Raw genomic sequence first — 21,357 nt, 5'->3', positions numbered from 1 at the left:
GAAAAAAACGACTTAGGTTATGAGATAATGACAACGGTTGTGAGGTAGATATTAGTTAGTGGCAGCCAGATGAACTGCTAATAATCCATCTGTTCACCGTAGTTATAACGTATAGCTAACCTAGGCTCCAGTTAATGGTTAGACTACATCAGATTTCACATTAGATCTTTAGGCATTCGCAAACAACTTATTACTGGAGGCAAATGGGTGTGTTTAGCTTCCCTTGCAAATCATTATTCTGGTGCGCAATGTGCAAAGAGGTGTGGGAGGTTACCTGGGGCGTTAGTAGCTGAAAAGTAAATAAAAGAGAAAAGCATGTTATTTATTTCATTATACTAAAGGAATGTACAGCATTACTTTGTTTATCTATACATTAGGTGAAAACAAGTGAAAATGTCTTTGGTTATAAGATAATGACAAAGGTTATGAGGTGGATATTAGCTGGTGGCAGCCAGATGAACTGTCACACCGTGGTGAGGTTGTCTTGTCATTTCCTGTTTTATTTGGAAAATTCTGACTCCTTTCGTTTCAGGTCACTTGCCCTTCCTGATGTGGTGTCAGTGTCAACCCTGATTCCTGATTGTGTCCACCTGTTTCCCATTACCCTCATGTGTTAAATGGTCTGCGTCTCCCCTGTCTTGTGCCTAAGTGTTTTCGTCAGAGCCACTCAAGCCAGTCACAGTACCTGTGCCTTCTTGTCACGACGACTATCCAAGGCAGAGCGTAACTATGATGTTGGGGACAGAGAGCTTCTGGCTGTCAAAATTGCTTTGGAAGAATGGAGGCACTGGCTTGAGGGGGCGAAGCATCCGTTTGTGGTCTGGACCGATCACAAGAACCTGGAATACATACGCAAAGCCAAGAGACTTAACCCACGCCAGGCCAGGTAGGCGCTGTTCTTTAACCGTTTTTCCTTCTCTCTCACTTACAGGCCGGGGTCTCGTAACGTCAATTCCGACGCCCTGTCTCGTCTCTATGACCCCGAGCCTGTAGCTAAGGAACCAGAGACCATCCTTTTGCCGAACTGTGTGGTTGGGCCCACACTTCACTTCTTTACTGTCATCCGGGAGTCCGACGGACAATGTACGCCATCTCCCGGCGATTCTGGTGGCCTTCCATGGAGCCGGAGGTCCGAGAGTACATCGAGGGCTGCTCGGTATGTGCCCAAAATAAGTCATCCACCAGATCACGCATGGGCCTGCTGCAGCCCCTTCCCATTCCTTCCAGACCATGGGCAGAAATATCCCTGGACTTTGTCACAGGACTCCCCATCTCCCGAGGTAAAACCACAGTTCTCACTGTAGTCGACAGACTTTCTAAAATGGTCAGATTCATAGCCTTGCCTAAGCTTCCCTCAGCCAAGGAAACGGCTGAGGTCATGATTAACCACGTTTTTCGAGTTCATGGGTTCCGTAGAGACATTGTGTCGGACCGGGGGCCCCAGTTTGTGTCTCGCTTTTGGAGGGAGTTTTACCGCTTAGTCGGAGCCAAAGCCAGCCTAACCTCAGGTTACCACCCTGAGGCTAACGGCCAGTCTGAGTGCCTCAACCAACAGTTAGAAACCGGTCTCCGGTGCCTAGTCTCCCAGAATCCTTCAACGTGGAGCAAACACCTGGTCTGGGTTGAGCTTGCCCATAACTCGCTGCCTACTTCTGCCACAGGACTCACTCCATTCAAATGTGTTTTTGGCTACGATCACCCCTTCTTTGCTAACCTGGAGTCTGAGGCCTCTGTTCCTTCTGCCCATGCCTTGGTCCGCCGCTGCCATCGCATCTGGGCAGCCGCTCGGCAGGTACTGGAGCGCCAGAGGGACAGAGTCAAGCGAGCAGCTGATCAAAAGAGGAGACCTGCTCCAGCATACCAGCCGAGGCATAAAGTGTGGCTGTCCTCCAAGAACCTCCACTTGAAGGTGCCATGCCGAAAGTTGGCACCACGGTTTGTGGGTCCGTACCCAATCTCCAAGGTGATCAACCCGGCCGCTGTCCGTCTCCGCCTGCCTCAGTCCCTTCGTGTTCATCCATGTTCCACGTGAGCCAAGTCAAGCCAGTCAAGGAGAGTCCCCTGGTTCCGGCTCCCTCGCGCCCGCCGCCTCCTGTGATTGTGGATGGGGGCCCCGTCTACAAAGTGAAGCGACTGCTGGCCGTCCGCAATCGTGGCCGGGGCAGGCAGTTCTTGGTGGACTGGGAGGGGTATGGGCCCGAGGAGAGACAGTGGGTTCCTTCCCGCTTCATTATGGATGACTCTCTAATTGAGGACTTCTATAGGGATCATCCTGACCAGCCTAGGCTGTCGGGAGGGGTACTGTCACACACCGCGGTGAGGTTGTCTTGTCATTTCCTGTTTTATTTGGAAAATTCTGACTCCTTTCGTTTCAGGTCACTTGCCCTTCCTCATGTGGTGTTAGTGTCAATCCTGATTGTGTCCACCTGTTTCCCATTACCCACATGTGTTAAATAGTCTGCGTCTCCCCTGTCTTGTGCCTAAGTGTTTTCGTCAGAGCCAGTCAGTCCTCAGCCTTGTTGTCCTGTATAGTTTTAGTTAAGGAGTGATATTGGTTTGTTTGTAGTTTAGACATCCTCCCTTTTGGAGCGCCTTTAGTTTAACATTTTAATAGCCTTTGTTTTTTCCCTCTAAACGAGGAGTTTTTTTTTTTTGTTTAATAAATACCTGCCTTGGCCTCAAACTACTATCTCTGCGTCTGAGTCCTAAATCTGCCACGTCGTGTCATGAACTGCGAGTAATACATCTACTGTAGTAATAACGTAACTAGGCTTAAACTATTAGTAAATTATGAAACAGCTACAACCGGCTTCATCTAAGACTTTGAGAGAGACAATAACTGAAGTATTTTGGCTGGGGACAGTGTGCACTTGAGGGTTTGACCTTCCCTTGTAGATAGCAGTTTTGGTGTACAATGTGCAAAGTGTAGGTTTGGTGACTTACTTGCATCTGAAAAGTAAATAAAAGAGAAAAACATTATTTATTCCATTATACTTGAGGAATATACAGTATTACCTTGTCTATACATGAGTATTTGGAGGGAAAAAAACGACTTAGGTTATGAGATAATGACAACGGTTGTGAGGTAGATATTAGTTAGTGGCAGCCAGATGAACTGCTAATAATCCATCTGTTCACCGTAGTTATAACGTATAGCTAACCTAGGCTCCAATTAATGGTTAGACTACATCAGATTTCACATTAGACCTTTAGGCATTCGCAAACAACTTATTACTGGAGGCAAATGGGTGTGTTTAGCTTCCCTTGCAAATCATTATTCTGGTGCGCAATGTGCAAAGAGGTGTGGGAGGTTACCTGGGGCGTTGGTAGCTGAAAAGTAAATAAAAGAGAAAAGCATGTTATTTATTTCATTATACTAAAGGAATGTACAGCATTACTTTGTTTATCTATACATTAGGTGAAAACAAGTGAAAATGTCTTTGGTTATAAGATAATGACAAAGGTTATGAGGTGGATATTAGCTGTTTTTGTTTAATAAATATCTGCCTTGGCCTCAAACTCCTATCTCTGCGTCTGAGTCCTAAATCTGCCACGTCGTGTCATGAACTGCGAGTAATGCATCTACTGTAGTAATAACGTAACTAGGCTTAAACTATTAGTAAATTATGCAACAGCTACAACAGGCTTCATCTAAGACATTGAGAGACACAATAATTAAAGTCTTTTGGCTGGGGACAGTGTGCACTTGAGGGTTTGAGCTTCCCTTGTAGATATTGTTCTAGTGTAGAATGTGCAAAGTTTAAGTAACGTAAAATGTATTCAATTTTAGTTTATGAATGTAAAGTGTTTCCTAATCTATACATTGGGTTTTTGGTGAGAAAAAAAGTGAAACCAACTGTATCTATGGGATAATGGAAAACATGAGGTGGATATTAGCTAGTGGCGAGGATGGATGAACTGCTAACAATGCATCCTTAAACTGTAGTTTTAATGTAACTAGGCTGAAATTATTGGTAAGATATGCAGCAGCTACAACCGGTTTCATCTAAGACCTAGACATTCACTAAAGACTTTTGGCTGAATGCATTTGGACAGTTGTGTGTTTGAACTTCCATTGTCGGTGTTTTTTATGGTGTACAATGTGCAAAGTATAGATGTGGAAGGTTACCGATCCGAAAAGAGAAAAACATGTTAAATATCCCAGTTTTATTTTTGTATAGTAGGGATGGGATGAGAATTCGTAATACGAGAATTTGCGGGATTAGAATGACACGAGATTTATCATCCTGCAAAGCACGAGATGTATTTTTTTCCGAGGCATAAATCTGCTTATTTGTGACAAAAGTGTGCTAATTGGTTAAGAAAAAAATTAAATAAATACAAATTTAGATATTCATATATTCAAATTCTACACTTATTTTCCTTTAAAATGATTTAAATACATGGGCGTACCTAAAAAATATACAAAGTTACACCAATTTTAATGTTGGCACGATGAAATTTGTTTAAAAAAAATTGAATAATCGATATTGAATCGATTTTCCTTTTTGAGCCTGATATCGATTCATAAAACCATGAATCAATTATTTTAAGAAAATATAATTTTCAAGGCCATTTTTTAGGTATCTTACTGTTTTCTTGGAAAGTTTTTGTAACCCACTCAAGTTGTACACTTCACTTGTTTCATATTGTTCACATTAATTTAAAAGTCTTTTTTTACATTTATGAAAGACCTAATTGGTTGAACTTTGAGTCCATTCAGAATCTTTATTTAGAATTATTAAATTAGAATTATGGAAATATTTTCATCAATGTTTGTGTAACACTTAAGTGATTAAAACTTGTGTTACTTTCATTAAACTAAATCATTTAACCAGTTACGACCTCAAAATAATTTAATTTGAAAGTTGTTTGTGGCGTTTTTAATCATTCCCTTGATTTTTAAGAAGAATTGATGTTCCATAATTAAGCAATATTGATTGAATCGAAGCGGATCGAATTGGGAAAAATCTAAATCGAATCGAACTGAACTCCTGTGAATCGAAATCAAATCGATTGAGGAAATTAGAATCGATACCCAGCCCTATTACATTATGTACAATATATACATTACATACAATACATTATTACATTAGCCTACATTATTACATACAATGTATTTAACAACTTTTATACTAGTCTGTCACTCTGCTCTGGTGGAAACTGCTTGGCTTCTCGCTTGAGTTTCACCCTCGCCAATGTGAAATGCTTTAGCTCATGAATCCATTCATTTAAATTAAAAGTAGAAATATATTTGTTTAAGAAAGAGATCCCAGAATTGGAGATTATCACTGTTTGGATTACAAACCTTCGCCCCGGACTGATGACATTTAGCTGTTCTACTCCAATGTTGGATGCCGTTGTTATGATGTGTGTCTTCTGTTCACTTTCATGCTGAAGGGTCACATTATGGTGTATTTTTATTTATTTTTTTACTTTTTTTTGGTTTCCATTAATATAAATTATTTGTTAAGTGACGTTAGAGGCGAGGAACTCTTGGTTATTTTGAGGCAGGTTTCCGAGACGGGCTACTAGCTAAAAACACGTTGCCCAAATTGTTCCAATAATGACTTATTTTCATTCATTTCTATTACAAATTTAACTTTGATGATGCTGGGAAATAATAATAGAGACATTAAGGAAGCTATTTTTTGGAAATTTTCAAAATCGACATTTTTGTCTAAACTATCTTTTTTTTTTTTTTTTTTTGCCCCAAACTCAAAACTAATGGCACCGTCATGCGGACCCTTTTTTTTTTGGAGCAGGTCACATTTAGCGTACACTGTCAGGAAGACAGTCGCAGCAACTTTTTTATGACGGTGTGAGAAGGCCATCTTCAAAATAAACCTTACTATACCAATAATATATGGACATCAATGCCTTGCTAGGCTCTTATTTTGAAGTTATTCTCGGCAGCGTGTCACGGCCTATGACGACTTGACTCGTCGTTGCCTTGAACTGGAAGATTTATATTAGCCATCTTTTTGTTACAAATCTCATCTCATTCTCGTGGACTCATTCTTGTGAGACATCTGGTCTCGTGGGATTTCTGTCTCGTCCCATGCCTAGTGTACAGTATTACGTTATCTATACATTAGGTATTTGGTGAAAGAAAAAGAGAATAATTGTAAAACGTGGTGTATTGGATATCAGCTGGTGGCAGGTGTAGGCTGATGAATATTGCATCCTTATACTGTAGTTATAACGTAGCTCGGCTCAAATTATTGGTTAGACATTATGCAGCAACTACAGCAATCAGTTTATGTCTTGCCATGTCAAGCCCCACTCTGGGTCTGGACTTTGTTCTGTTTTGTTCTTTTTGACCTGTGCCTAGTTTGCCTCCTTGTTTTTGCTCGATTAAAATAAACCTTTTTTTGGAGCTCGCCTGTGCCTCCTCATCTCTGCTGCCCTGCGTTTGGGTCCTCAAACACCACCCTCGTGACAAGATGATGGTCATCCATATTTGTTTTCATCAGCGCACACTGCGTGTGTTGGTGTGTGCGCTTTCCAAAGTATCCCGAAGAGGACTGGTACCGTGCTTCTTAGTTCTGCATTATTTTCAACGTTCTGTACTATATTAACCTTTGATTCACCAAATGTCAAAAGCCGTCATGACGTTAACACTAGGGGTGGGAAAATTTCAGATTCTTTCTGATTCAGACGGGGACAAATCTGAATTGATCCACAAACGTCCAAATTTCCATTATTAGACCAGTTTAAGGGGGCAACTGCGCTGCGTGCAGCTGCAAGGTTCAATAATGCGGATTGTGTCATACAACACTCGCGGGTTGCGAGTAGGACATACTGCTACATACAGGACAGGCTGTCTGGTGGTGGATGCGCTGCTTGACCAATTGTATGTGTTTTTTGCACATCAACATAAAAAAATAAATACATATAAAAAGATAAAAATTGTAATTCAAACATCCACTTTTTTAACCACTAAAAAGAACCAACCATTGTCTAATTCATATCTTTGTTTTCAGTGTTAAGGGAGTGACACATATTTTAATTACTATGCATTTAAAAAAATCTGATTAATCTGTTATTTTAATTTCAGCAATTATCACCTGTCTAAATTATTCAACACAGACAAATCTTTACAAGTGATGAAATGTTTCTACAAAATATCCAGTATTATATATTTTTTTATTGGCTACATTGTACATGTCACTGATTTTTTTTTAAAAGTATATTGAACATAAAACAATCTAGTTAAATGAACCTTCCAATTTGAATTTGTTGATTTACACCATTAACCAAATTTTATTAACATCTTACAAATTCCTTTTATATGTCTATGTGTGCCCTGAGGAAACTGTGGAGACAACATGCGCACAGTCACTGTTTGTGCATCTTGAAGAACTCATCAATATCACAAAAGAAAACATTTACTTTAGCAAAGGAAATGGACAAGTTTTAGTATTAAATAATAAACCATAATCAGCAAAAAACACAGTAATAGTCACGCTACAAATTTGGAAAATAATCAAATAAAAACATTTTGTGACTGAAAAGTCCTGGCTGTACCTAATCAATTGGCCAAGATGGCCGCCGCCCCGGGTGGGCAGAGGGGAGAGAATCCTTGGTGTACCTAATTAATTGGCCAAGATGGCCGCCGCCCTGGGTGGGCGGAGTGGCGAGAATCCAGGGTGTACCTAATTAATTGACCAGAATCCTGGGTGTACCTAATCAATTGGCCAAGATAGTAGTAGTAGTAATAGTATTTGCAATAGTAGTAGTCGTATATAGGCCAAGCCTTGAGTACACCAAGAAAAAAAGGGGCTGAGTTGAGCTCAACAGTGAGAGATGATTGGCTGAGGCAGTTGCTATGCAAAAACGACAGATCATTCACGCACACACATTTGATTTTAACTTGTTGCGAGACGTCACGCACCCACATTCCATTGATTTTGTATAGGATACGCTCACCTCAAACAAAAGCCTCTCACGACCTAACGGTTGAAGATGCAGATTCCAGAAATGGCTCGTTAGAACGGCAAGGGTTTGGGGTACGCGAGCATGTTCTCAGTTTTTTAATCGGATGAAAAATGACCAATTTAGGAGCAGGTTGAAAACTTATGATTGATCGAAAATGAAGAGGGAAAAACGGCGAAAATAACATTGAAAAGAGATCGAAATAGTCCGACTTCTCCTCGCTTAAAGTGAAAATAAAGGTACTAAATGACACCTTAGCCAAATAAAACTTAGTTTTTCAGAAAGCAGAGGCTTATGGCTACAAAATGTGCCAATTTGATGTCTAGTGAGCAAAGATTGTGGCCATGGTGACGAGTTGAAGTGAAACTTTTGGAAATAGATTTTTTGGTTCCCGTCACTGAAGCCTTAATTAGTCACACTCTAAATAGGCGACTTTCCCCCTTTGCTCACTGTCTTTGAACCCGCACAGGGGGGAGAGCTTTCATTCCTTAATTTTTTTTTTGACACTGAGCTAAAGATGACAAAAATTCCAACAAAATGAGCTAAAATTCATATCGGTCGGTCAACGTATGTGCGCGCAGCGTGTCTTGGAAAAAGGTGCTTGATTGGAGTTGATCTCTTTCGGTTTCCCATTCATTCCTATGGGACTTTATTTGGGAGTTTTTTGGGAATAGCGTCGCCATGGTAACTGGGAATTCCCTTGCGGAAAAATCGGTGGAAGATTAAAAAAAATAATAAAAAGAAGAAGAAGAATAATACTAGAAAAATTTTGAATGGGCCTGCTGACTCTTGCAAGGTGGAAAGATGCATGCTCTGAACTGTTTGCCAAATGTTGGTGTACTTTACCTCTCAATTTGTGTCAGCAGGAATAGAGTTCAGGACAATTTGTAATAACTGCAGTTATTACATGTGTAATGGCTTCCCTTATGTCTTGATTGACATTTTAGTCATATCAAAAGGGAATCAGTTTAATTTCTTGCTTATAGTGTAAGTGATTAACTAAAATATAAAATGCAATATACTGTATCATGGAGCAAATACAGTATGAATGCAGTGTTTAAATTTGACATTGCATATTAAAAGGCATGTTGGTGCTGATCAATATTGCAGGAATATTACTCCAAAGTACATGTAAAACGGCTCTTAAAAGAGCCGTTTTGGGTCTTTGTTACACAGCATCTTCATCTTTTCCTGAGCACACAAAGGAACAAGTTGTTAGAAAATAGGCAGCAAAACTGAACAGTTAAAACTTAATCTAAATACTCATTCAATACACATGTGACGGTTTTTCAGTGAGGAATCCTGTAGAATAAATCATTTTGGTCTACGTTTGCGGGATCCCTTTTTTCATCTTTTCTCTCCACCAGTTGTACCGGACATAACAACCTTGATATCCTTGGCCATGTCAAGTAGCGCCCCTTGCTGCGCTCCATCCACCTGTATTGCATGTGAAAATGAAAAATGAGTGTTCAATGTTTGCCTAGATCAATTCAGTAATCAATCATCACTTACCCTCGCAGTTCATCCCTTACCATTGCAGTTCATCCCTTACCATCGCAGTACCTCACTGACACCAACACTTTTCATTGTGTTGTAGTCACAATCACAATAAGGACAAACAAAACATTCAAGTCCAAATGCACGATGTCCTGCTAACAGAAAAGCACACTGATTAAAAGTACCGTCATACAACACTGCTCAAAATAAGGGAGCGCTTAAATGACATATCCCATGTCTTAAATTCAATTTAAAGCTCAATACGTTTAGAACTAACTAAATGATAAATATGTCTACAAAAAAAATGATTGGCCGCTCTGATTTTGAGTGTAGTTCTGTTATGACACAAATTTTGAACGAGCAAAGGATTTAACTTTTCGGCCTTTACAAATTAAAGTACAGTATCCCCCTCTTTTGAGCAGTGGTATGAAAGGCTCAATAACATTTGCAAAGGCACACTTGTGAAAATGGTGCCCTTGCGATCTACAATGAGCTGACACAAGAAGTTAACACACAGTAGACCGGACTGTGGTAACTGTAATAAGTGTGCAGAACGCCTGATTGAACACAACAATCTGGGCGAGATATGTAAATGTGATCAATCAGTGTCTGCTTTCCAGTTGTGGCCTGGGTGATCAGCTGTGAAAAGCCTCTGGACTGAAACAAGTCCAGAATGGATTTCTTTCCCTTTTGAAAGCAAATCCTCATTAAAGTCTCCGCAAACAACAATAGGCTGGCAGTCCATCACGGCCAAGGCATCCAAGAGACTTCCAAGGTTTTGGAAGAAATGTGCCAAGACTGGGTGGCCTGTAGACCATAGCTATCAAAGCCTGGACGGGAGCGTCAACCCTGATGACAGCAAATTCCAGGTCAACCACATTCCGAATAAACCGACGGGGCTCCGCTCGAAGACAATCGCGATAATAGACTGCGACTCCGCCACCCTCTTTTTGGGCCACGTCCAGTCTATTTGAATACGAAACTTGTCTGTTGCGCACAAAAGTGCTGCATCCCTCCAGTTGCAAGGGAGGGGGGGAAGAAGGATCTGCGATTGGCTGGCAACCAGTTCAGGGTGTACCCCGCCTACTGCCCGAAGCCAGCTGGGATAGGCTCCAGCAACCCCCGCGACCCTTGTGAGGACAAGCGGTACAGAAAATGGATGGATGGATGGGGAAGAAGGATCCAGACAAATGAGTTTCAGTGAGGCAAAGGACATCTGCCAGCCTCAACTCATGATGAGACTTTAAGTCGTCAATATGAGATGGAAGCCCCTCGGTGTTGTGATGAACAATGGTCAAGGTGGGAAAAGCAGTTTGCGGCATTTTGAAAAAGTACAACAGTGGTCTTGTACTTTGGAAAGAAGCGCGCGTCATACTGTCCATTGCCGTCGTGACGTTGGGATTGGCATAGATTTTGGATTCGTCAAAGTCTATGACCCTCAATCCCTGAAGTGACGTCGTGCGGCTTAGGGCAACATAGGCCATTCCAGGTTCAAACACACGCTTAAGAGACACCACTGCAGAGGTCATCGTCATGCCTTGCACTTTGTGAGCCGTGCATCCAAAGGCAAGCTTCATGGGGAATTGCCGCCTGACCACGCCTTTTATGCCCAGGTTTTCCTCCGACCTTTCGATATAGACCAAGTCATCCGTCGGCCCCAGAATTTTCTTGCTTAATTTCTGGCCCGCTTCGGGATTGTCTAGCCTCAGTCCGAGCAAGGTCACTTTCTCCGCCGACCCCTTTGGGGCGCTTTGAACAATGTTGCCTATTGTGCCAAAGGTCCCGTTCACCAATCCGTCCTCGACATCCAAATTCCGAAGAAGCATAACCCGTGCTCCTACACCAGCTTGAAGAGCATCCGGTAGATCCCTTCTCGACCCCATGATCACTTTGGTCACGGTGACCATCGCCCCCGACCGTGGGCTCTTCCTGTAGTCCTCTGCGGGAATATTGACCACAGTCAATTTGAGAGCAGCCACAGTTGCTGCATTGTGCCTATCCACCTCTTTATTGGTGGCAAAGATATGCAGTTCCTTGGAGACCATGGAAATCTCGTCGATGATCAAAATTTCCACGCTGCAAAGGGTTGCTCTCAATGCGTCCAACGTATTCCCCAGCGCCTGGTAAGGAGGATTTAGAGTCCTGGGGAGTTTCAAGAGGGAATGAAGCGTTTTCCCTGAGATGTTGTAAGCCGCCGTGCCAGTAAACGACGTCAGCAGCACAGCAGGCTTGGCCATATCCGCTTCGTCGCGGAACCTGGGAAGCTGGCGGAGAATCTTACTGGCCTCCTGGTAAATGCACTTGATGACATGCGATTTATCACAGCCAGCTCCTCCGGAGATGAAATAAAAGAAGGGCTCGAGGAGACGATCCGAAACACGTTTCAAACACCACTCGCGCACAGCGTAGAAGACGGACGCTTGCGTTTCATTGAGACTGCGGTACATGTTCCTCACAAATTCGGCGCTCAACTTTGGCGCCTCAAACGCCGGCAAGGCCGCGCCGCTACCAGGAGCGTCCTGGTAGGCCGGAACCTCATCTTGCGGGTCTTCCTGTAACGGATTAGATTCGCGTTCGGCGGCACACTCCAAACGCTCTGCTTCTACCTCCGGCGCAAAAGTGCTCCACGCGTTGAGAACCGCACGAAGCTCTTTCAATTTTTCGAAGGCATTGTCCACGGTCTTTCCCCGTCCTTCGTACCGCCCCCGATTGCGGTCGAATATAGCCCGCACCCGACCGAACTTTGATTCCCGGGCACCGTAGAACTCCTCGTACGTTTTGAGGTTTTCAGACCTGAGCTCGGCGTCGTCTCTGTGGGGGAGGTACAATTTAAGATGGGTCCTGTAATACTTCTCAGCATACTTTTTGATTGAGAAGCGAGTGAATCTGATGACGGCATCTTTTCCAATCCGCTTCTGGATGAATCCCTTGCCGTGTGAGAGGGGAATGACATTCTTGCCCTCAATCTGCTGACCGTAGACGACCCGGTATTCGGATGCGAATTCGGCGAGACACATCCGCTCAAACATTGCCGTTCTAGGTCTTGCCACATATTTGTCTGGCAGACCAGACATCCACACGTTGTCTGCGTCCGGATGCATGGTCCTCAGTCTACTCATGGGTAGACTCAATTTCACGCCATCCTCAGCAGTCTGGATGAAAACTACGCTGCGCGAGCACTTCTTCAGAGGGAGACTGCATGTCCGCGCCACCGCTTCTTGAGCGCTCACCTCTCTGTGCTTGGAATACGCCGCCATTATTTTCCTCATCTCGTCCTTTTTGTCGACAAGAGGCTTTGTCTTCAAGTCTTTGACGACAGACGTGAGGAACTCGGACATCTCGTGCTCCGGTTTGGAAATGTACGACATCATGTACATGAGACACGCGACGTCATCGAGCACGTACTGAATATCCATGTTGGCGTTCCATGCCCGCAGCAGATGTGGGTTGTAAGCATTGATCCAGCTTTCCGTTGGAGCACGCTTCAACATGACAACCATTCCGGAGGTCAGATTAGTGACGCTGTCCTTGTAGCTGTCCATTGTCAAATTGGCCTTTTTGAGAAGCTCCGGCAAGTCCTGCGGGACATCCGCGTCCATGAGGATCTCTCTGATGCGTTTGAGCTCTTCTTTAGCCTCCCTTTGTTTTTCGGTGAGGCGCGCCGATTTGGCCGCCTGCTTCCTATCAATCGGGTCTGGTATTTTGCAAGTGATGTACTTGTCGATGAAGTCAACGGCTTCTTGACAACATCTGGGGTCGGGTTCTTCGATGACTGGCGCACCCTTAATCCAGAGCAGCATGTGAGCGTGCGGACTTCCCCTGGCTTGAAATTCCACACGATAGAAGTGGTCTTCTACCGGACCGAGGGGCTGTGCGGGAGACAGGATGAATGCCATAAGAGCATCCATCCTTTTCTCAAAAAGGCGCATCACTGTGACCGGATTGCTGCGAAGAACATCGCATTTGGCATTCCAGTCGAGATGGGAAAAGTCCCCTTGTTCGCCTTGCTGCGCTTTGACGACCTCGATTACTTCAGGCCATCTCATTTCCGCAGCAGAAAAGGTAAGGAAGAATGTGGGCTTGCCCAACTGCCTGGTCATTGCATGGAGGTCCCTAAGGGCACCCTCCCAAAAAGCCGGCGTGCCTCTCAAGGGCTGCATGAAGCGCATCGCATGCTCTCTTTGGATGAGCTTCTCCAGTTCGTCTTTGTCCTGAAGCATCCGGTTTGAAATCTTCTTCCCATCCCAAGTGAGGGCTGTCCCCTTGCGGGCCTGAATGGACATGCTGTTGGTGGCCAGATGCGTTTCTGTCACAAACTGCGCAAAGAAAAGGTAACTTTGATCTTTGGCAAATCGAGTGTCAACGGAGAATAACCTTGCATTGAAATACAAACTGGGTGACAGCTTAATTTCTCTCGCCTCATCGAGTGAATTCTGTCCTGTTGGGAACTGAACGGGAAAGGCCATGGCTTCGAGGTTTGGCACGGCAAAAAATCCCACCGGCTTGTTTCCTTGGGCAGGAAAACTTTCGGTTTTCATGTTAGGAGGTTTTCAAAAACATGTTAGGCTTGCGTTTACCTCCTTGGCCTTCCCGACGAGTGTCCAGTCAAAAGGGTTGGAAGGCTGAGGCGCAGTGACCTCACCCTTAACAACCACTTTTGGTCTGAACACTCGAGCTGGTGGCGAACGCTGAGGAGCAGCCGGTGCAGGTGGTGCAGTCCTCTCCATCCGCAGGTTGACGGCAGCCCACAGCAACCGCGCAAGCACCGACATCCCATCGCTGTCACTGAGGTGTACCTTCCAGACATGATCAGAAAAAATATTATACATCTACAAACATACTTTTGATAGGAGGAGCACTAATAAAATGTTTGTTTGTTTTTTGCAGCAATTAATGTACTTACCCCGTCTCTACACCACAAGTGAAGATGTGACAGCGGGAAGTGGCCAGCAACAGATAGGTAGCGAATACCTACAGTAACAAAGAAAAAAAAAACATTAGCCCAAGAGTCCCCCGCTGAGACACCAATGAAATCAGATCAGGAGGTGACTTAAAGAAAAGTAGAACACTTTGTGTGTGAAAACAATTTTCAACATGAAACGTACCCATAAGTGCTGCCACCCGGTTGTACTCCTGGCGAAGAAGGTCCTGCTGGGCCAGCTCGACGTTCAGACGAGGGGGGAAGTCCAGCACAACGACCTGCACAAAGTTTAAAACTGTAAAATATACATCTGGAGCAAGATGAACTTTCAATCGTATTCCATCCTTCAATATTCATTAACTGTTTAACTACGGGAAAAGGCTGAAATGTATTTTAAACAGAACATATTTGACATATGCAAGTACATACTTGAAATGTAAATGTATGATCTATATAAAGGAAATGTGTGAACTTACGTTGGGCCAGCGGCTGCAGACGGTGTGCAAGAACTGGCCAAAGTCAGCCGCTGCCTCAGCGATGGGGCGGCCCAAGTTGTTGCTGGGAGCCAAAATGCAGACCACCTCGGGTGACCGAGGCAGAACAGCATTCAGCACCTCAGCACGCAACTCGGAGGCCCTGGCACCCGGGGTGGACATCACGGCAAACGAGAAACGTCCCTCCGGCATCTTCACAACCCCATCGGCAATGGCTCGCAGGTGGGAGTCACCAACAACCAGGACAAACTATTGCAAAAGAAAAAAAAAAGTAGTAATTGAAAAAAGGAAAGAAGTAATTTAAAAAAATAGACACAAATGAAGGTTGTTAATTTGTTATAAAGGCAGAGTTGATTATAAAACATACCGTGTTGTCCTGGTTCAGTGCTGGAATGACCAGTTTGTGCCTCCGCCCAGTCACAGCTGAAACTGGCCATTCCCGAACTCTGTGGCGCCAGCCAGTGCCTCTGCCTAAAATGATGCACACACAGAATACCATGTCAAGTCTCAACTTCAATTGCTGACAATGCACAGTACAAGTACATGTTCCACTTTGAGTGTATATGAACCTGCAAAATATTGGAATTGTTTAAAATAATCGATTGTAAAACTGCTGCAAAAGCAATTAAAATTATGACTGACCTGGTACCAGAGCCTTGGCACCAACAGGGGACACCTAAAACATAAAGCATAGACATTACACAATTGTAGGCATGTGCAGTCACCATAATGCAGAGTAAAAAGCAAACATGGGTTGTAATGGTTAAATTAGTTTCAATTTAAATTGACCAGGTATTTTGTACATACAAGTGATGTTAATTCAGGCCAGGTTTATTAATGAAATTCTTAATCACAAAAGAGATTCAAGGACTTAACTGATACTTTTGTTTGTGTCTGAAATGCAGTCACAATTGCTCAATTTTGCTAGAATTTTCTGATCAAATACATGAGCAGAAAGGCAGCAGATTGTACCAGATTAGATTATAGTATAAAGGAAGTATATAGAAATATGTTTATGACAAAACAATGACATACACTGTTTAGATAGACATGAAGTCTAAAACAAAACATTAGTTATTAAATATAACCGTCTTAGTTATTATTATTTACATCTGGTCTATGTAACTTAAAAGAAACCATGTGAAATATCTGTGTCCGGGCTCGGCATCTCACAAATTTGTGATCAATGTTAGTGAGTTTATTTTCGACATCAGTAAAATTTTTGAAATCTTGTTAAAAACAGACTTCATCACAATTAAATTCAGAATTAGTTTGACATGAATAAAGCAATGCACAAATATCGCTCAGTCATACACTATATTTGTCAAACTATGCCCTGGTGAAGACAATCTTGTGTTGAAACATGTTGGTAGTCCATTTTTAATAAAGGATTTTTTTACATTACTATTGAGTGTCTTGAATACACAGACTGCTTTTTACATTTTTCTGCTTGACTCTATATTTGTAGCCGGAAATAATGTGTATTGCACATTAACAAAGTTAATTGCATTTTGCCTGCTGTGGAACATACCTGGTGGGCAGCCACAGTAGAGGTATGCGGTGGGGAGCGGGCGTCCACAGTGGCGAGCCGACTGGCTGGAGCTGAAGTTCGGACTCTGGCCTTCTAAATACACATTGCAAATGTTTAGGATATTAAAAAAAAGTGTAATAGTAATAAAAAAATTATAAACTCTTATTAAAATATGGCACGAAACTCGTACCTTGTTCACTGGAGACTGCATCGTGGTCCCATCACTGGTGGCAGAGGGTGGGGACCGAGGCTGAAAACAAAATATACAGCACATTGAGGACCTAGCAGTGTGACTCAAAATAACTCAACACAGAATACACCACCGCCAAGTGCAGAATTGAATAGAGGCCTATAAGTATAATAAAATAAAATAAGTACCTGCTGGGGTGCGATGTTTGGGCTCAGTTCCGGAGCAGCAAGGTCCAGCTTCTTCCATCGGCGCTTGGCTGCCTCGGAACGCTTCCCCTTCCGCGGCATGCTGCTACAGCTACCTTTACTGTAAGCAAAAAGAAAATAAAAAAAACTTCCCAAGACAAAGTCAAAAGTAAACTGGCAGTAAAAAAGAAAATAAATTTAAACACAACAAAATAGTAAAGTAATGATATTAGAGTGTTTGTAATGTGCTGTTGAGTGCAAGTTCAGCTGTATTTGCGTTCTAGACTCTGTGATGTAGATCTTATATATGTATTATGTTGTTTGAGGGCAAGATGGAAGCAGGTAGATAAGGTGGAAGTCCAAGGCGGTGCTGAAGGTTTGAAATCCAAGTATCACGGTCAGCAGCTTTCCAATTCGCACAGTGCTCAGCGGATCGCTAAAAGATTCAAGATAAAATTTGTAGTTAATCTCAGATGTGTATGAAACATTAAAAATGTACATTGAGTCTAATGAGGCAGTGGTGTCATTGTAATAAAAATAAGAAACCGTCATCAATTGAAGTATAGTAACATCACACATTGTATAGTTCATTGATTATAAATAATGGATGGGGTGAGCAGAGCCTTCAATAAATCCTCAACAATAGAAAAAATGGATCCACTATAGACTTCCTTGTTTACTTATTAACAAAGAAAACGGTATTGTAATAACATTGTTACTTTTTTTTTCTTTTAGATTAATTTCCATGAGGTGAAACGGTTTGGCAAAATGGATGGATATTCTGGATGGCCGTGAAAAAAACGATCGCTACAGAAACCAACGGTAATCTTTCAAGGGGGAAAATAAAGGCAGCTTTGACAATTTACAAATGTGTGCTGTAGTCAATCAATGAAGGTCATTTAACAGTGTAAAATACTTCCAAAATCCCTCATCGGCGCCGCTCCGCTACACGATCGAGCAGGACACGCCACTCAACAACCGACGCCCCCCTCCCCCACCCCCACCACAACGACGACAGAATAGACAAAAACCTTACTGTATATTGTAGCAACGAGGGCTATACACAATTGAGATTTAGAGCCTACTCAAACTTTTCTTTGTTTTTGTTTTCTTTTACTGCACATTAAAACCTTAAAGTGAGATCTGCTAGCTCTAGCTAGCGCTAGCAGGTGTAGTTAGCATGTAGGCTACCATGTCTAGCACTTAACTTTACCTATCTTGTTAAAACAGCAGCCGGATAACACAACGTTCAAATATGGAGGTAAATATGGTGCAAAACTAACTTGTGCAAAAAATTTGTACCTGTAGAAAAAAGTCTAAATTTGTATCTGTAAAAGTCGTGATTTGTATCTGTAAAAAAAATGTGTGCCTGTAAAAAAATTTTTTGTGTCTGTAAAAGAAATTTGTACCTGTAAAAAAAAAATGTGTATGTGTAAAACAAATTTGTATCGGTAAAAACAAATTTGTACCTGTAAAAGTCATGATTTGTATCTGTACAAAAATGTATTTGTACCTGTACAAAAACTATAAATTTGTATCTGTAAAAGTTGTGATTTGTACCTGTAGAAATGACAACTTGTAGTCAAAGAAGTCGCCACTAGGAGTCACAAGTGGGTTTTCTGCTGCTGTTCAGTGACGTGAGTTTTGCTCCATTTGTCGCGCTACAAATGGAGCAAAACTAATTTGTACTTGTAGAGCGCCGTGATTTGTACTCGTAAAGAAGGGGGCGGGCTCTGGTGTAATGAAGGGTTGTTTTGACCAATCAAGTGAGAAGGATTTGAGCGGATTGGAGCGCAACCTCATTGGTTTAGCGAACGACGGTGGCGGGACTCGCGGAAGGATACAAGCAGGACACATCGTCGCCAACCAACATACATATTAAGAATACTTCAGTCTCTTTTGGTTTTTGCTATGACAAGGTAAGTATTATGTTACTTCATCATTCTTTCAAATATTGTTGTTTAAACGATGGTCATCCAACCTGTTTTTATGATTAGCATCACATATTTAGCTTTCTAGCTAGCTGGCATTTGATTTCATGCTAAAGCAGTCTAGTCATTATCGTCATTTCTGGCGCCACGGACGTAATTGCATCTCATGCTTTGGAATATTGTGGCTATATGACAACAATGAACAACTAAACTACTTCATTATATGCCAAGAATGGTGCAGTGCGCTGCTCCCCTGTGTTGGTTAAAATTGTTATTTCTTGTATTAGTTAGCTGGCTAACAAACAAATTCATGTAGCTCACATATGCGCCATTGACAGGTACTGGAGGGAAGATGCACCCAATCGATGTTATGTATGTACACATTTGACTCCATAGTGTTCTTTATCTTGTTTTGCCTTCTAGAAAAATGACCGATCAGAGCAACAGCTCTTCGCTGCAGCAGCAGGTGAGCGGAATATCGCTACTGTCTTGACATTAATGGTGTGTTTTTTGTTATTATTTCTTCCTGTTTGCATAATAATGTAATCAATAATAATGCACATTACACACGACCTATACAGAGTGTCCCAAAAGTCTCTTTACAATTATAACAATTTTGAGATATTTTAAGTACCTTCATTTGTGTGAGGTTTTTTTTAAACTTAATTTAATAGACCTCTATATGGGCATCATCATTTACACCAAGCACATGAAAACGGTACTCGATTTGTTGCCATGTTTGCTGCAGGTTTACCATCCATCAACACAGTATCTGAAACAAATAAATTCAATATGAATGAATACTTTAATTAACAAACACTGGTTAAAATAAAACAAATCTGTTTAAGACATCTCAACAACTGCCTTTGTAATATATTGTTTTAAAAATTGTAAACATGTTATGGACACCCTATATTTCTCTCTAGGAACTGCTGCTGAATCTTTTACTGGCCCGAACTCCATAACAGACTATCGGCTGCCCTTGAGCGTGCCCCTCTGGACCTGGACTATCTACAATTTATAATTTCACAGGACATGGTTTTACTGAGTGCACTAGCTAACCAAATTCAGATCCCTCAGCAAGTGTATGAAGCCCTTACTGATGTGCATGGTCTACTCTCTGCCCAAGATGAAATGGAGCTTCATGTAACGGTTCCTGTGGGGAGAACAAAACCTGGTTGTCCAAAAATTTTAATATGTAGGGAATATGTTTCGGAGCTCCTCAGCATAGGGCTATCTGCAGCGTACATTGCCAGACTTTTAGGAGTTTCTCGGTGGACGCTGCAGAGAAACATGAACAGCTGGGCTATGTCTGTTAGGGCCTTGTACGGTCAACTGACTAATGATGAGCTTGACAACCTGGTGTCACAAACACACCACTGCAACCCACATGCTGGGTACAGATTAATGATGGGATTGTTGCGGGCACAGGGGCATCGTGTACAGTGGCAGAGGATTCGTGCATCGATGCATAGGGTTGACACAGCAGGAATTGTGCTGAGAATGTCAGCATTGAGGTGTGTTGTTCGCAGAACATACTCTGTCCCAGGCCCAAGATCGCTGATGCATATAGACACAAACCACAAACTTATAAGGTTGGTTATGTTTTTCAAATCAAAACATATTACCTGTACATGACTTAACTATGTGCAAAAAAGTGATAATACCTAATGTTTTTCTTTATCTCAAATGTCATTGAAGGTACAATATGGTGATATTTGGAGGAATCGATGGTTTCTCAAGGAAGGTATAAATAATTGGATATTCCCTTTAAACGTCTAAACTTTTTGTCATTGAATCAGGCATTTCAATTGTGATTAGTTGTTTTTTGTTTTTGAAGACCTTCAGATTGTAGTACTAGTTTAGGATGGCTACCTCAGAAATCGGTTTCATTTTCTTTGGGAGCACCTTTGCATTTGTATTCTTCAATGGTAACATAATAGTACTGTAATACTCTTACTTACAGTCATTTTAGTTGAAAAGCTTTAATTGCACTTACAGTAACAAATCAAAACTCCATCATGTTACCTGTGACTTTATGCTAAGACTTCGCTGGCACTCTTTGTCTGAGAATTAGATTACATGTTTTCTTTGTTGACATTTTATAAAGACTCATTTCTTATGGAATCTCTTAAAACAGATGCAAGGTAGAGAATGAGATATTCTCAAGTGCCATTACACCAATTGCATTGAGTATTATTGTTGCATTTTACCTTTTTAAATATAATCCTGTTTTAACTACTACATGACTGTTAAAGGTTATTGAAATTGTATTTGTTAAGAGCTTTGAAATTGACACTTAAAATTGATATTGTTATTGTTAACGTACTTTGATCATTTGAAAATAAAAAGTACAGTTGTTTGAAGTCACAATGGGACAATTCCATTCTTCTCACATAGATAATGTATCTTGCTGTTGCAAATAATAACAGAGCCTCCACAACCCTTGCCTTCTTCAATGAAGCTGTTGAGAAGTATGGCTTACCTCAAAGGTTAGTCAGACATCATCACCTAGCCTATCCTACCCTTAATAGTGTAAATCTACCTGTTCTAACCATTGACTTGTTTTAAGGTTTTCGTTTCAGTGAAGTGTAATGCATAATTAATAGGAGTTCTCATTTTTGTTACATTTTCTTAAGGGTTCGTGGTGACCATGGGGTGGAAAATGTG

General features: G+C 41.9%; 1 protein-coding gene across 1 annotated transcript; it reads left to right on the top strand.

The window, feature by feature from the left end:
* Nucleotides 1-1,081: 1,081 nt before the first annotated feature.
* Nucleotides 1,082-21,258, top strand: LOC147155415 (uncharacterized). Its single transcript, XM_086066702.1, has 2 exons — nt 1,082-1,156; nt 19,630-21,258. Exons 1-2 carry the CDS (start codon nt 1,082-1,084, stop codon nt 20,323-20,325), a joined length of 771 nt encoding a protein of 256 aa, XP_085922828.1. The 3' UTR covers nt 20,326-21,258.
* The last annotated feature ends 99 nt before the right edge of the window (nt 21,259-21,357 follow it).

Source organism: Leptonotus elevatus, chromosome 22 (assembly GCF_054856555.1).
Source record: "Leptonotus elevatus isolate MCC_2025b chromosome 22, RoL_Lele_1.0, whole genome shotgun sequence".
Classification (NCBI taxonomy): Eukaryota; Metazoa; Chordata; class Actinopteri; order Syngnathiformes; family Syngnathidae; genus Leptonotus; species Leptonotus elevatus.
The sequence above is the reverse complement of the archived record's forward strand: the minus strand, read 5'-3'. Positions and strand labels throughout refer to the sequence as shown.

Excerpts from the sequence above, each read along its gene's own strand:
- LOC147155415 (XM_086066702.1), top strand. The coding sequence starts at position 1,082 with ATGTACGCCATCTCCCGGCGATTCTGGTGGCCTTCCATGGAGCCGGAG. Across the intron at positions 1,157-19,629 it reads AGTACATCGAGGGCTGCTCG|TTTTACTGGCCCGAACTCCA; the intron begins GTATGTGCCCAA and ends TGCTGCTGAATC.